Genomic DNA, 14712 nt, shown 5'->3' on the forward strand with positions numbered 1-14712 from the left:
CAGCTAAGTCATGATCAGTGCACGTTCTGTGAGGAGCTACCTTAGGCTGGGGAAATGTCCACCTGACGGAGGTGGAGGGAGTAATGCCAGGAGATCACACAGTGCCATCAACAGAGCCTGTTTCCCCAGGATGAGAGTGCAAAACCTGGTTATTTCGGAAACATCAGTTAGAGTACTAAGAGCCTCCAACAGTGAGGTAAAACTAACCAGAGACTAAACACAGCTCTGGCCCTTTCTAACACAACTTAAAAAAACAAGACCTGAAAGGAACAAACCATTTTTCAGAAACTCAGCGGTGGTGTAGACAAAGCCAAGAGTATTTATTGAAATAGATACGTATTATATCTAAGCCTCCAACAAGGTAAAAAATTCAGTGTCTGGCATCTAACCAAACATTACCAGGCAATGTAAACAAGCAGAAAAATACAATCCATAATGAGAAAAATCAATGGTAACTGATCCAGAACTAATACAGATGTCAGCATTAGTGGACGAGGATATTAAAACGTTTGTATTCCACGTGTTCAAGAAAAATTGTATGTAAAAGAAACACCGAGCATGTTAAGAGACATGAAAGATAAAGATATATACATGATCCACATCAAATGCCAGAGGTGAAAACTATATTGTCTGAGATTTAATGGAAAAAAGGCAACAACTACACACTGGACTGGATTAATGGCAGATTAGACACTCCAGAAGAAAAGATTAGCACACTTGATAATACCACCAAAGAAACTAACCGAAAGGAAATACACGGAGAGGAAAAAAGACCATACAACAATGAACACGGAGCCTTGAAAATGACATGGAATGGGGAAAAAAAAGAAAAAAAAAAAGAAAGAAAGAAAGAAAAGAAGAAAATGACACGGAATGGTCATAGTCTAATACGTATCTGTATTGAACAGCTTTTCAAAAGCAGTATGCTAAGAATCTAACTCTTGGCCATCTCGAGGAGAAGGAAAAGAAGAGAGGGAGGTGGCAGCACTCTAGTTGCCAAACCCTAAAATGTCACCACCACCTTTCCCTTTCTCTTTGCCCTTCCCACACTGGGTGGGTTAAAGATCTTCTTCCCCCTTTCCTGACTTCCCAGGAGACCAGAGCTCCTACGGCACTTACCTGCTTGCTATCTTCTGGATACATGTTGCCTTCCACTGAAACATCTACAAGAGATTTCCCCAAATAGCTGTTTACTCCAAAATCCTCCTTTCTTCTAGCCAAATAAAGCATCCGTTTCTAAAATGACATTTATATGTTAAATATTAACTGATTTAAGTAATAAGCACGAGGATATATGTGATTACCCAATTTAACTCTCCTGTTTTCATTTCCAAAGAGAACCCTGCCTATGAAGTAACAGGTTAAAATTCATTAATTCAATCGCGAAGTATTTACTAGATATTGAATCGAACCAGATGTGACAATGAACACAGGCGATACGGTCGCATTCCTGAAAGAAACTAGTCTGATGGGAAAAAAACAGATAAATATACTCACAGAGACAGTACTACTATAGCATGGGCTAAGAGAGCATCGCATACACGATGCCAGTCACAATAAAGGGACAACCCTGAGAGGCGGGCAGGCTTTCTGAAGGAGGTGAAGTCTAAGCTGAACCTTTAAGGCAAGAAATCAATCACGTTCGTGAAAAAGGTATTCTGGCTCAATGTAATAGTATATGAAAAACTGTATGAACAGCAGGAAGGTATAAAACACAGCATACATGGGGATATGCCTTAGATTTGGGGATAGAATGGAAGGATAAAGGAAGAAAGGGGGAAGAAATCTTCCTATTATCTGGGGGAAAGTGAGAGAGCAAGTCAAGGGTTTCACGCTAACAGAGATGAAAACATGTCAGAACTGCCGGGAGCCGTGTCCCTGTCCCTTTCGTCCCTGTCCCCTCTCTAGGGGAAAACCTTCCCTCTATTAGCAGGTAGGGAGGACCTCCATCCTTCTGAGTCGGGGGTTGGCAAACTGTGGCTTCCCCCACCAGTTTTTGCACAGCCTAAATGCCAAGCGTGGTTTTTACATTCTTAAACAGCTGAAGAAAAAAAAAAAAAAGTGAAAGGCAGAATATTTTGTGACACATGGAAATTATATGAAATTCAAATTTCAGTGTCCATAAATAAAGTTTTACTGGAACACTGCCACACTCCTTCGTTTATGTATCGTCTATGACTTCTTTCACGTTTCAACAGCAGGGCTGGCTAGTTGGGACAGAGACAGCATGGCCCGCAAAACCAGAAATATTTACTATCAAGCCATTAGTGGAAAAAGTTTGTGGACTTCTATGTTTCAAAGTCTCAACTCCTTCACTTCCGTGTCAGTTTGTCTCTTCAGAACTTTTTTTTTTTTTAATTTTTTTTTCCACGTTTTTATTTATTTTTTTGGGACAGAGAGAGACAGAGCATGAATGGGGGAGGGGCAGAGAGAGAGGGAGACACAGAATCGGAAACAGGCTCCAGGCTCTGAGCCCTCAGCCCAGAGCCCGACGCGGGGCTCGAACTCCCGGACCGCGAGATCGTGACCTGGCTGAAGTCGGACGCTTAACCGACTGCGCCACCCAGGCGCCCCTCTTCAGAACTTTTTATAAGGAATCTCATAATCAGTATTAGATGAAAGAATCCAGTTCTATTATTTGTGGATGTGAAAGTATTGTAATTTCAAAAAATAATCATTGATTTCCATTTCTATATTGTCTACTTAAATATTCCTTTATACGTGAACTATCAAATTCTGACTGCAGAACTTTATCCTGTAATTGTGAATGAATCCAATATCATCAGTTATAGGATTTCAAGTTACAAGCTTAAAAACTGCATTCATTTCCTCTTGTTTATAGCAAGTCTAGCCATCCTTATTTCCTGAGCTTTAATTAAATAAGAAATATCATTCTAATGTTCTGAAACTGATAGCCCTTGGAAAGAGTTCAAGAGGCTGATGAAAAGAATCTGCCAAAGGAAGCTGATCTAAGAGTATTTCTATGATATTTGACTTATACTACGTATTATTACCTCAGAATATTTTCCAAGGGCTGAATTCATCTTCTGGTTGTGTTTTACCTCTGTTTTCGATAGAAAAACAAGATCATGTTTTCCTGTTGCTACTAACTGAAAAGACTCTTATGATCCCGGATTTTGTTTTTTCCAACATATTTTTCTGATACAATCGCAACATCTCAAGCGAAGTGGTATTTACTTTTGTGGATTTTTAGTATGTCATTTGTCAGTCCAATTGTCATCTCTGAAACAATATTCCTAAAAAATAAGTTAAAAAAAAAAATGAAAATTTCATGGTTAGTAACCTTTGAGGGATCTGGGTTAAGACCCAGGTTAGAAGACAGGTATGTTCGGGGCGCCTGGGTGGCTCAGTTGGTTAGGCGACCGACTTCGGCTCAGGTCATGATCTCGCAATTTGTGGGTTCGAGCCCCGTGTCGGGCTCTGTGCTGACAGCTCAGAGCATAGAGCCTGCTGCAGGTTCTGTGTCTCCCCCTCTCTGCCCCTCCCTTGTTCATGCTCTGTCTCTCTCTCTCTCAATAATAAATAAATGTTAAAAAAAATTTTTTTTTTTTAAAGACGACAGGTAGGTTCTTGCCAAACAGGTGACAGCTGCATGCATGGCTTACAATGGACAAGAGAAATAACATTCTACTTAGGAGATGAGATACCCTCATTGATCAATAAGCTATGAAAACGGAGTGAAGTCAAACCTGTCACAAAACAAAATTTGTAACAGAGATCTGGTCCTCAATACTCATAAGTGATAGTATACTTAGCAGAATGATAAACCATTCACATAAATCAAGGTAATTAGTCCAGTATAGCTAAATCTCTGGCAACGGGAGGTTTTCGTATCTGTGAGGACTAACACAAGGAAGTAGGTAAGAAATGCAAAGAGAACAGAGGATTAAAGGGAACACTCAGCAGTTATCTTCAAATACTTGGCTTTTATGAAGAGAGATTAAGTTCTGTGCGACTCTGGACGACAGAACCGGGGACAGTGAGAAAAGCATAATGAAAAGACATTTTAGCTCACCGTAAGGAAAACTCTTCTACTTTTGAAGGGCCAACAATGGAACTGTTTATCTTATGAGGCTGCTAAGTATCATGGAAGAGAATGCAGACCTGGAATGACATAGATTTCAAGCTTGAAACCTATCTCTGTCCGTATCTAGTGCCGCCCAGTGGCCTGACCTCTCAAATCTCAGTCTAATGGATGGGAAAAACACCACGGATCTCAAAAAGAGATTGGCAAGTGATATGATACGCCCATGATAATGATTTATGTATATGTAAATGTGATGTGTATGTAAAACTGGTGTCAAGCAGGTACGCAAAAACAAAAAAACTTGCTTTAATAACAGTCTTTATTAGTGGTGTTAAGAACAGGGAAGCCAGAGACAAACTCTCTGGGGTTTAAATCCTGACACTGCCTCCCTGGGCAAGTTACTTAACTTTTTAATATTTATTTATTTATTTATTTATTTATTTATTTATTTATTTATTTAGAGAGTGAGCACACACGTGCACACACGAGCAGAGGAGGGGCAGAGACAGAGGGAGAGAGAGAATTCCAAGTAGGCTCCACGCTGTCAGCATGGAACCCAACACGGGGCTCAAACCCACAAATGGTGATGAGATCATGACCTGAGCTGCAATCAACAGTCAGATGCTTAACTGACTGAGCCACCCAGGAGGCCCCCGTTTCTTCTTAATTCCTACAATATGGACATTAACGGCACTTATAAGGCTGCTAACAGGAATAAATGCCTTAATATACACAAGGCACTGACAAAAGTGCCTAATACATAATATGTACTCTGTAATATTCTCTGCCACTATAAAATAATACTATTACAATGGATTCATTTTATTCATTAGTAAATTCCCTGCTTTTTCAAGTACAATTGACCCTTAATGGGAGGGTAGGGATGCTGACCCCACCTCCGCCCCCACATTGTCAAAAATCTGCATGTAACTTTTTGATTCTCTAAAGCCTTCACTGGGGCGCCTGGGTGGCGCAGTCGGTTAAGCGTCCGACTTCAGCCAGGTCACGATCTCGCGGTCCGTGAGTTCGAGCCCCGCGTCAGGCTCTGGGCTGATGGCTCGGAGCCTGGAGCCTGTTTCCGATTCTGTGTCTCCCTCTCTCTCTGCCCGTCCCCCGTTCATGCTCTGTCTCTCTCTGTCCCAAAAATAAATAAACGTTAAAAAAAAAATTTTTTTAAAGCCTTCACTAATAGTCTTCTGTTGACCAGAAGCCTTACTGTTAACATGAACAGTCAATGAACACGTTTTGTATACTGTATGTACCGTGCGCTGTATTCTTATATAAAAGTAAGCTAGAGAAAAGAAAACGTTATTAAGAAAACCATAATGGAGAGAAAATACATTTACACCACTGTACTGTATTTATTGAAAAAAATCCACATTAAGTGGGCATGTGCACCTCAAACCCATGTTGTTCAAGGGTCAACTTCTATTCCATCAAAGCCTTGAATAAGTCAGAGATGGAAATTCCAGAAGTGAATCAGAGCCTCAACTAAATTAATTCATTCACACATTCAACAAATACTGACTGAATATATAATACCTACAAAAGGCACTGGGGTACAGTGCTTAAGAGTATGGAGTCCCAAGCCGGTCTATGGACACGAACCTCCAGAACATCTCTTAGGAGCTGTATAAACTTGGGCAAGTTACCTAACCATTCTGTGCCTCAGTTTCCTCTTCTGTACCAAGGGGATAACGACAAGGTCATGGAGAGGATTTCAATGCTGTTTAGCCCAGTACCTGACAGGATTAGCTGATCAGCTATATTATGGCTACACGCCAGGCATAGTTCTAGATACTGAGCATACAACACACTGCTGAGAAGGTCCCTGACCTCACTCACAGAGCTTATATTCTTTGGAGGGGTCGGTGGCACGGATGATAAACAAACATGTTAACAAGTAACGACAGGCACTAAGATCAGTGTTAAATAAAGGAAAAGCAGCATATGGGGATAGGGCAGTTCAAGTTGACACAGGACGGTCAAGGGAGCACTCTCCCTTGAGAAGCCAAGTGGGAAGCATTTCAGGCTGGGAGAAAAACAGAAGGAAAGGCCCTGGGCAGGAGGGTACAAGGTGTGGTAAGAGACGAGCAAAGAGGCCAGTGTCTTTGGGGCGAAATACGGGAAGAGAAGGAGAGAAGGTTGGGGAGCCAGCGGGGTTCCTGATCACACAAGGGCCTCAGGGACCGGAGTAAGGACACTGGATTTAATGAGTCTTCAGGAAAACAAACAACCGGGAAGGTTTTTAAGGCACAGGAGTGACAAAATCCGACTTGCACTTGAAATAATAATGCACTCTGCCAACAACCTCTAATGAGTTATTGGACTCTAAGGCTCCCCGAATTTCATCACTCTAATAGAAACAAAGGGACGTTTAAGCATCTGGGCAATGGGAACACCACAAACAGCATGATGGCAGACTGCAGCATTCCCAGCTGCCTAGGCCGGAGGTTGAGCACCGAAGCCCAATAATAAAGCTGCTACATTCAAAACGGCAAGGCATCTGCGGCAGGGGCGTGTTCTGTTTGTGTCTGTTGTGTTTCACAGCCCCAGTGTTGCGAAGAAAGTTTAAGGAAGACGGGGGGGGGGGGGGGGGGGGGGGGGGGGCGGGCGGTTTGGGAACGATGAGACAGGAAGAGAGAGGGATTCCGGCCCCAGGACGAGATGCCTTGGGACACCAGCCACGTCGGGCTCCAGGGAGGAATGGTACACCAGAAAAGGGCCACTGGGCAGAGGAGCTGAATCATCACAGGTGACCACCTGAGTACGGGCACAGAGATGCCCGAGAAACCACCCAAGGTGAGGAATCACCCAAAGAGATGTTTTCATCTGAGGACTCCACAGACCACAAGTCAAAGGAGAGATGAAGCTGTTTCCACATGGCCATCCGTACGGACAGGAGTCTGAAAATCCCAGGGAAGAGCACAAGACTTTCCGCCGGGCGCTGTCACCGGGAGGGAGGAAGAGCGCCATTTACCTGGCCGCACGGAGACGTCCTCGGTGACAATGCAAACTTGCAGAGATTATCAAAGGCTTACCTAGTCTGGACTGCAGCACTAAGGAGAAAGATAAGGTTAAGGAAAAAAAGAAAAAAAAGGGAAGGGCAAAAAGGTGTGTGTTTGGGTGGTGGGAGTGGGGGTAGGGGGGTGGCTGGGAAGAAGAGAATCATCTACCGAGTCCAAATTGTTCAGATTTAATCACATTTATGGAATTCTGGGTATCTTTTCAGGAAAGCTTAGTCATTTTTAGCACAGCAATATTTTTCAAGAGCCCATCTTGGCTTTGGCAAGGAAATGGTTAGAAGTAAAGATACGGAGCAGTGTACAAGAATTCCGCCAGAAACCAAATCTTCGCAAAGAGTGAGCCTTTTTTTGGTTCATTGTAAAGGAACATAAATTAGTCTCCAGCCCACAATCTGCACCTACCCCCAACTTCCCAGAGTCCCGCGCAGCCCGTAGAAAGTGGAAAGTGTGCCAAAACAAACCGTGTGGGCCCAGGCTCTGGGCATGGAGGCTGGGATGAGGTTCGGGTGGAACCGGCCGGCAAGAGAATGGAAGGGCTTTGAAGCAAGGCCACAAAATGGAGACTGAGTAATCCCCGAGTACTTCCAAAATCCACAGAAAATGGACTACGCGTAGCTAAATCTCAGAACTGATTCCCTACTCCGGCTCATTTCCAAAAAACCAAACCCAGAAAGGACACGGGAAAATGAAACAAAGCAAAACATACCTGCTCAGTTATCTGTCTTTAATTAAAGCATAGAACACCCTCCCTCTCCTCTTCTCCCAACCACCCAGGAACAGAAGAGCGACGGGGCAGCAGCTCAGGTGAAAGACTTCAGCCTTCCAGCTACAAAGAGGGGAGATAGCAGACAATGGAACTGGTGATTCATTACAAAAGAATACACTCCAGAGCCGGCCTGCTGCCACATGGGCTCCCTGCACTATTTAAAGGAACAGCAGCCCCCTTTCCAACCTCCCTTATTCTTAACACCTTCCCTCCTCTCGGTCCTGATGGAAAACAGATTTTGAAGAAAATGCCAGCAAAGCACTGAGCTGTCCAAGAAAGGGAGGGCTTTGTGTTCCACAGAAACTGGCAGTCTTACGCTACAGGAGAGTACAAAAATTTTCTTTCACATCCACCACACCGTACAACCTTTCTCCTCTCTGCCTGGTAGACTTTCCCCTTCCAGAACAAATAGCGTAACTGAGTCTATGTCAGGCCAACCATTTTTCTTATTCACTGAAGTCGACCGCAATTTTGTTTTTCTAATTTTATACCTATTACAAGAATGACTTCTTCTACATGGTTATTTTCATAGATGTGAAGGGATGTAGTAATTTGGGTCACTTGCTCAGAAATAACAAGAGTATCTCAGAGAAATAAATACACCTACACCATTCACACGAACAGCGGGTAGACCTGAAGTTATATTTTAAAAAGTCACCTGGGCATGTCTGTCTAGGATAATAGAATTTTGTGATTAAACTGTCTTTTGCTTTTTCTTGCAAGGCAAAACACTGATTACCTACTGTAAACGGCAGAGCCGTTTGCTAATTATACCAAAAAGGGGCCTCATAAAACCACAGCCGATATAATAATAAGGTGCACCCGTGGAGCAACTGCTGATATGGATCTAATATCGATCTGAAAGCACTTTGCCTTTCTTCCACCAAGTGAGCAGTTAATTTAAAATTAAGGGATACAGGAACGTCAAGATCCAATATGCAAAGAACCGAGGTGACAAAATGATAAAAACAGACCTAAATACTTTTCTTAATATACTAGTCAAGACAGTAAATACTATGCTATAATAAGCCATTTAACTTTGATAAACCAAACCCTAAACGGCACACGCGTTTTATATTCAGAAAGTCTATGTGACAGATCATTATCAAATACTAGGATTACATGTCTGGCTTGAAAAACGGAAAACAAAAATAACCAAATCAAAACAAAACAAAGCAAAACCAAAAAACCCAAAACCCCCAAACCTGTAAGGACAAAGAAAGAGTTGGCCCATCTGGTTGTCTCCTTTCATTTTTTTTTCTTTTCTAGATTACTAACAACTATGTATGTTACACTGACACAGAAAGTATACACACCAAAACAAAAATGCTGCCATACGGAAAATCCACAAATTTGGTATTCTGCACTTCCCGCTTGTAGAAATTCGGGGTGGGCAAAAACGAGCAACTTCCTCTCTCAGCATCCTGCACATCCTGAGACGATCACCGTGATTTTAAATCTGTTAGAATTCTTAACCACCAAGAAATCTCCCCGTTTCTATTTCTCACTTCTGCTTCACTTGCTAAAACTACAGTTTCCTTACATACCAATTATTCAGATCACAATATTAAGTGTGCAGAAGCATGCGTTCTAACTTGTGTTTTACACACGCTCCTCCAGAAACTCAGGGCACATGTTCCAAGAGGCCACAGAAAACCTCTGATTATAAAAAGCACTACTTTAGAGAACTCTTTCAGTGATTTAAAAATATATATAAAATGAAAAGTCAAGTAGTTGAAAAGCCCTCAGTAATAGCTGAGAAAGGAGAGAGCTGTTGCCCTGTAATATTGCCAGTTAATGAAAATTGAATGAGGGCTCCAAGGTTAAGAAGTATCATCTCCCAAGCAACAAAGAGAATCCAGAAATAGGTCTTCTCTTTTATGGAAATTTTTAAAAAGTAAAGCAATATTTTAAAAGAGTTAATTAGGCTGACAGCGAAGGGATAAGTGGAAGAGAAAATATTTCCAAGATTTCTCTCCTTTCCAAAAGAGGAGGGGTTTCTCGATAATCTCTGAACTCAGATCTGGTGAAAAATTACTTTGGAAAGATACATTCTTTGAAACTCCCCTTCCCTCTAGGTCATGTTGGCAGAATCTCCCTGATGCTTTCCCTCTTTCCAAACAGCACTGCAGGGCATTATATAACATTTAACGGAACACTGTTCCTGCCCCTAAAATGATGCCTCTATCCAGAGAGCTAGTCGACTCTCTCGCCCTCCGGTGGTGGTAACTTGGAGAGGAAAAGAGAAGAGAGAATACAAAAAAAGGGCAACCTCCTTAAAAGGAAAGCACTGTCCAGTGATGAAATTTCCCTACAGAGCATAAAAGCCTGGCGTGACACCGATCCTAGGTCTGAGCCTGAAGGACTGGGAGGCTCGACCATGCAAATGACTTCACTCCAACCACAGCCTCATCATTCCCTATCTACGTGTAAAGGAAAAAGGGTAAAGGAACACACAGAAGGTGCCAATGAGAAAAAGAGCACTGCCCGGGGAACCATGGAAGGCTATTCACCTTTCCGTTTGTCAGGAATGACTTGGTAAAATGCAGATTAGATACTGCCTGGCATAACCAAAGACAGGCAGAGAGAGACAGAGAGAGACAGAGAGAGAGGGAGAGCGAGCAGAGAGAGATCTTCCATTTCCGACTCCCTCTCCTTCAAATGCCTTTCTTTTAATGCCCGTGTGATTGTCACTTATCCGTTCAGATTTGTTCTCCTCTCGGGGGGAGCTCGACCTGCCTCAGCTGCACCTGGATATTCCCAGGGTTCCCACTGAAAACATTCCTTGCCAGTAACAAAGCCATGAAAACGAAGCCTATTTTTCTAGCCTTCATTTTTAACAAGCCATGTAGAGCGAAGGCAGCGAAACTGCAATTCCACAGCCAGCCCTGAGAAACCAGAGTGAATCAGGAATCAGATTTCCCTAGAACACAAATTCTTCTGCAATTCTTAAAAGGAAGTCGGTCCCTTTCCCCTCTTTTTGGCAGTCTGTAAGAATCTCTTCCTACCTCTGCAGTCTCTCTCCCTCCCTCTTCTCAGAACCAAGACAAAGAGGTAGACAAATCCCCACAGGGTCTTTCCTGAGCTACAGCTGCACAGAACAGGAAACAGGAATCTGCTATGGAGCTGAGGGAGGGGGAGAGAAAAAAGGATACGGACACATCACACACACACACACACACACACACACACACTCTCTCTCTCTCTCTCTCTCTCTCTCTCTCTCTCTCCCTCTCCCCCCCCCCCTCAACAGACACAGACTAACACTTTTCAGTTAATAACAATAAATCTGGCCTTTTCTGGGAAGACAATCATTATTAAAACTCTGTTTAGTATACCCGACCCCCATATCTTTACTTAGATCCCAGAAACCAGAAAAGAAACACACGGAGGAAACACAATCTTACCTGAGTTACCATTTTCTTTTTCTCCATAAACCAAACGGAACAGATGATGAACCCTTCAGGGCGGTCGTGCTGGGGCCCACCTCCACAGCTTTCCTTCCCCCCCTCCCCCCCCCAAGCCAGCTATTTAAGGGCGGGTGATTGATTTCCCTTTATCCCGTTTTCCTTCCTTTCTCTTTCTAGCGTTTCTTCCTTTCTTTTCTCTTCCTCTCTGGCAGTCTCTCCCCCTCCTTCTTTCTCCAGCTCCCTCCCATATCTCAGGCAGATGGCTGAAGGAAGCCCCACCCCTGAATGCCTAAGGTAATTAATCAGAGTAGAGCCCCACCTCTTCCTCCTCCCCCCACCCCCTCCCGGCAGGCTGACATCTCCCAACTCCAGAAACAGGCCTGCTGGAGAATGGCAGTTTGTTGTGTGCTTTGCGCACGCGTGTGTGCGTGTGTGCGTGTGTGTGTGTGTGTGTGTGTGTGTGGAGAGAGAGAGAGAGAGAGAGGGAGGGGCAGGCGCCATGTGCAGGCATATTTTAAGGAATGAATATCTGTTATGGGGGCATTAATTACACAGCACTGGAAGCATTCACAGCAGCTCACCATAGTTAATACAGATTTAAACTATTCCACCCGTGAATACCTGATAATTAAACAAGAAATGAAACAAAAAGTATTTAAAAAATATCTCCACTGATGTACAGTTTATAGTTGTAGTGGATTTAATGAAAGATGTGAAAAGCTGAATGACCACTTACAGGAAGGTTTTCAAGGAATGGGAACCGGCAAGAATCTGCCTGTCCTAAACCAGTCTAATGCCTGCAAAGGACCAAAAGACAGGAGGAAGGTAATAGAAGTGCTTATTTTTTTCTACTGTTAAAAACCTGAAAAAATTCTGAAAAAAGTGTCTATAAACAAGACAAGACTGCTTAGGAAACTTAAGGTCTATAGGAAGGTGTATGCAAATTTGACTGCCTAAGGCTTCCAGGTTCATTACAAATCCTGGTTAACTGAGAATCTGCCCTTTGTGTTCCCCTCCCTCGGTATTTCAGCCTCTACTGAAAATCATAAACTCCTTCTTATCTATACACTGGGCATCTGTGCCATCATTGTAAACAGTAATTCTTACTACCATGTGCTACAGATATAAAAGATTTGGGAAAATGTTTACTGAACATAAGCGTTTCTTTAATGTTTTCTTACTAAAACAAGAGTGAAAAAAAGCATAAAGGTGTGACTCAGTCCAGAAGTCCTAGTCTAAGTCCTGATTCTGCCCTTTACAAGTGCTCTTGCTGGTCTTTAAGTTCCCAACGTAAATTTCATAATTTCTCTACCTTAAATTATTAAATTTTCAAATAAAATAATCTGTGTGGATGATGAACTTACGGTGTTTATCACTTTCACATAAAAATGAAGATTTTTTGGGGGGGAGGGCTCTACGCTGAGCACTGAGACTGCTTGAGATTCATTCTCTCTCTCTCTCTCCCCCCCTCCACCTCCCTCCTCCTCCTCCTCCTCCTCCTCCTCCTCCTCCCTGGCTCACACGTTCTGTTTCTCTCAAAATAAATGACTTAAAAAAAAAAAGGATTTTGGGGCTCCTGCGTGGCTCAGTTGGTTAAGCTTCCAACTTTCGCTCAGGTCATATCTCACAGTTGGTGAGCTGGAGCCCGGCATCTGGCTCTCTGCTGTCAGCACAAAGCCTGCTTCAGATCCTCTGTCCACCTCCCCCCACTCACTGCCCCTCCCGATTGCACTCTCTCTCACTCTCTCGCAAAAAATGAATAAATAAACATTAAAAAAGGGATTTTATTTGTATTTTCATTATGTGTTTATTATTATAATCTCTGATAGATTACCCAAAGGCAAAGAGACTAATCCTAAAATTAAGCTTCCTATGTGTAAGATATATACGAAAGAAATCAAAATTTAAAATCACAAATCACACTGAGAATGCATAGTGTTTTGCTATCTCTACGAGGATTTGTTTAGCAAAATGCATAACCAGCCTTGGTTTGGCACACTGCCCAATATAACATCATCATACTCCTACACACATTAATAATCATTTTAACAATTCTGAAAAGAACACAGGAACCACCAATCTGGAGAACCTGAAGAAACTGGCATAAGCACAGCCATTTGCTGAATACCTACAATAAGTCGGGCACTATTCCGGGCATTTAACAGATAATTGCATACTTTTGGTATAATCCACAATGTATAAGGAAATGTGTACCAAAGAATGGGACCTTTAAACATTGGGGGTGAGGAGGGAACAACTAGGAGAAAAGGAATAGATCAGTACTAGGCTTGTTCTTATTTAACGTTTTTAGAAATGATCTGGAAGGGAGAACACCTTGCATTTTCTCAATTTGTAACTGCAAAGCCAGTTAGGAGATAAATGCAGTCGAGTTTAAAAAAAAAATACAGAGTAAGCAGAAAAGAGGTGGGTGAGTTTCACTGGAAGCAAAGGCAACCCAGTGGACTTTGGGAAAAATCTCAATCACGTTTATGGGAGAATTACTTATGTTTTCAGTTCTAGTATAAGAAACAAACCTGAGAATCACCGTATGCCATTCTCTGAATCCGCTAGTCCACTACAGTGCTAGGGGCAAAACACCTTAAGCAAGACAGAGTCCCCCACTCCCCATCACGCATTCACCACCCTCACGAAAGTCACAGTTCTCTTGAAGTTTGTGTGTGACTGCAGCCTCTGTACATTAAAAAAGACAACATGTCCCCCCAAAAATCTTTTTTAAAATATAGAGGCAAATGAGGAATCCCTACATGCAAAAAGGCCAGGACGAGGGCTCGGACGCAAGTTTCCTTTGGCCTGGTATTCATGCTTCTTTCGTACGTGTAGGACCAACATTTTATATGGCAGATGAGCTTAGAACAGTCATTACCACAAGAAAGAGTTAGTATGAGCTAACATCCAAATAAATATTACGATGGTTCTCATAAACACCGAATAACAGCATCATAATGAGCACTGAACAAACTGAAGGATATTTTGAAGTGTGTCCCTGGCTTTCAAGGCCTGTATTACAGAGGACAGTTTGCTCCCTGGGGCCCAAGAGAAAGAAGGTGCCGTTGAACAGCCTGGATCTGACCCAGCAAAACAACCGGAGTGCCCTCGTGGCTGAATATGCCCGGTAGGGTACCAAGGAGCAACTCATTCCAGGGCATTTTCTGGGATGGAATGTCTGGGTTCCTTCCAAGATCCTCCTTCTCACTCGACACCACACCAAACTGGAAGTCCTTCTGATTTCTATGAAACCTGCCCTTTCTTTCTGTCCCTAGAACCACAAACTCAGTTCTGACCACGTGATTTGGTATCTAGCCTCCTACTTCGCCCTCTGCCTCCCATCTGCCATTCTTCCTGTCCGAGATGCTCACCACCACCAGGGACCTCTTTCTACGTGCAAATCCCACCATGCCATTTCCCTGATTCAAATCCTCAACTATTCCCCGCAGCCTAAAA

At 42.9% G+C, this 14712-nt stretch overlaps 1 protein-coding gene across 29 annotated transcripts in view; it reads right to left on the reverse strand.

Moving 5' to 3' along the window:
• The window catches only part of RBFOX2 (RNA binding fox-1 homolog 2), a 289113-nt gene that overhangs the window by 92051 nt on the left and 182350 nt on the right, over positions 1 to 14712 (reverse strand). The window contains exons 1-2 of one of the 29 annotated variants that reach the window (XM_045062306.1): positions 11248 to 11510; positions 1120 to 1236 (exon numbers count right to left, since the gene is read on the reverse strand). The exons of 24 other annotated variants lie outside the window; for them this stretch is intronic. In XM_045062306.1, coding sequence (XP_044918241.1) covers positions 1120 to 1236; positions 11248 to 11274 — 144 coding nt within the window. In that variant the 5' untranslated portion in view covers positions 11275 to 11510. Of the gene's footprint in view, positions 1 to 1119; positions 1237 to 3014; positions 3235 to 7780; positions 7886 to 11247; positions 11511 to 14712 lie in introns of those variants that run through there. 4 more of the 29 variants (XM_045062305.1, XM_019835487.3, XM_023257442.2 and 1 more) reach the window with 4 other exon arrangements.

This window comes from Felis catus, chromosome B4 (assembly GCF_018350175.1).
Source record: "Felis catus isolate Fca126 chromosome B4, F.catus_Fca126_mat1.0, whole genome shotgun sequence".
NCBI classification, from domain to species: domain Eukaryota; kingdom Metazoa; phylum Chordata; class Mammalia; order Carnivora; family Felidae; genus Felis; species Felis catus.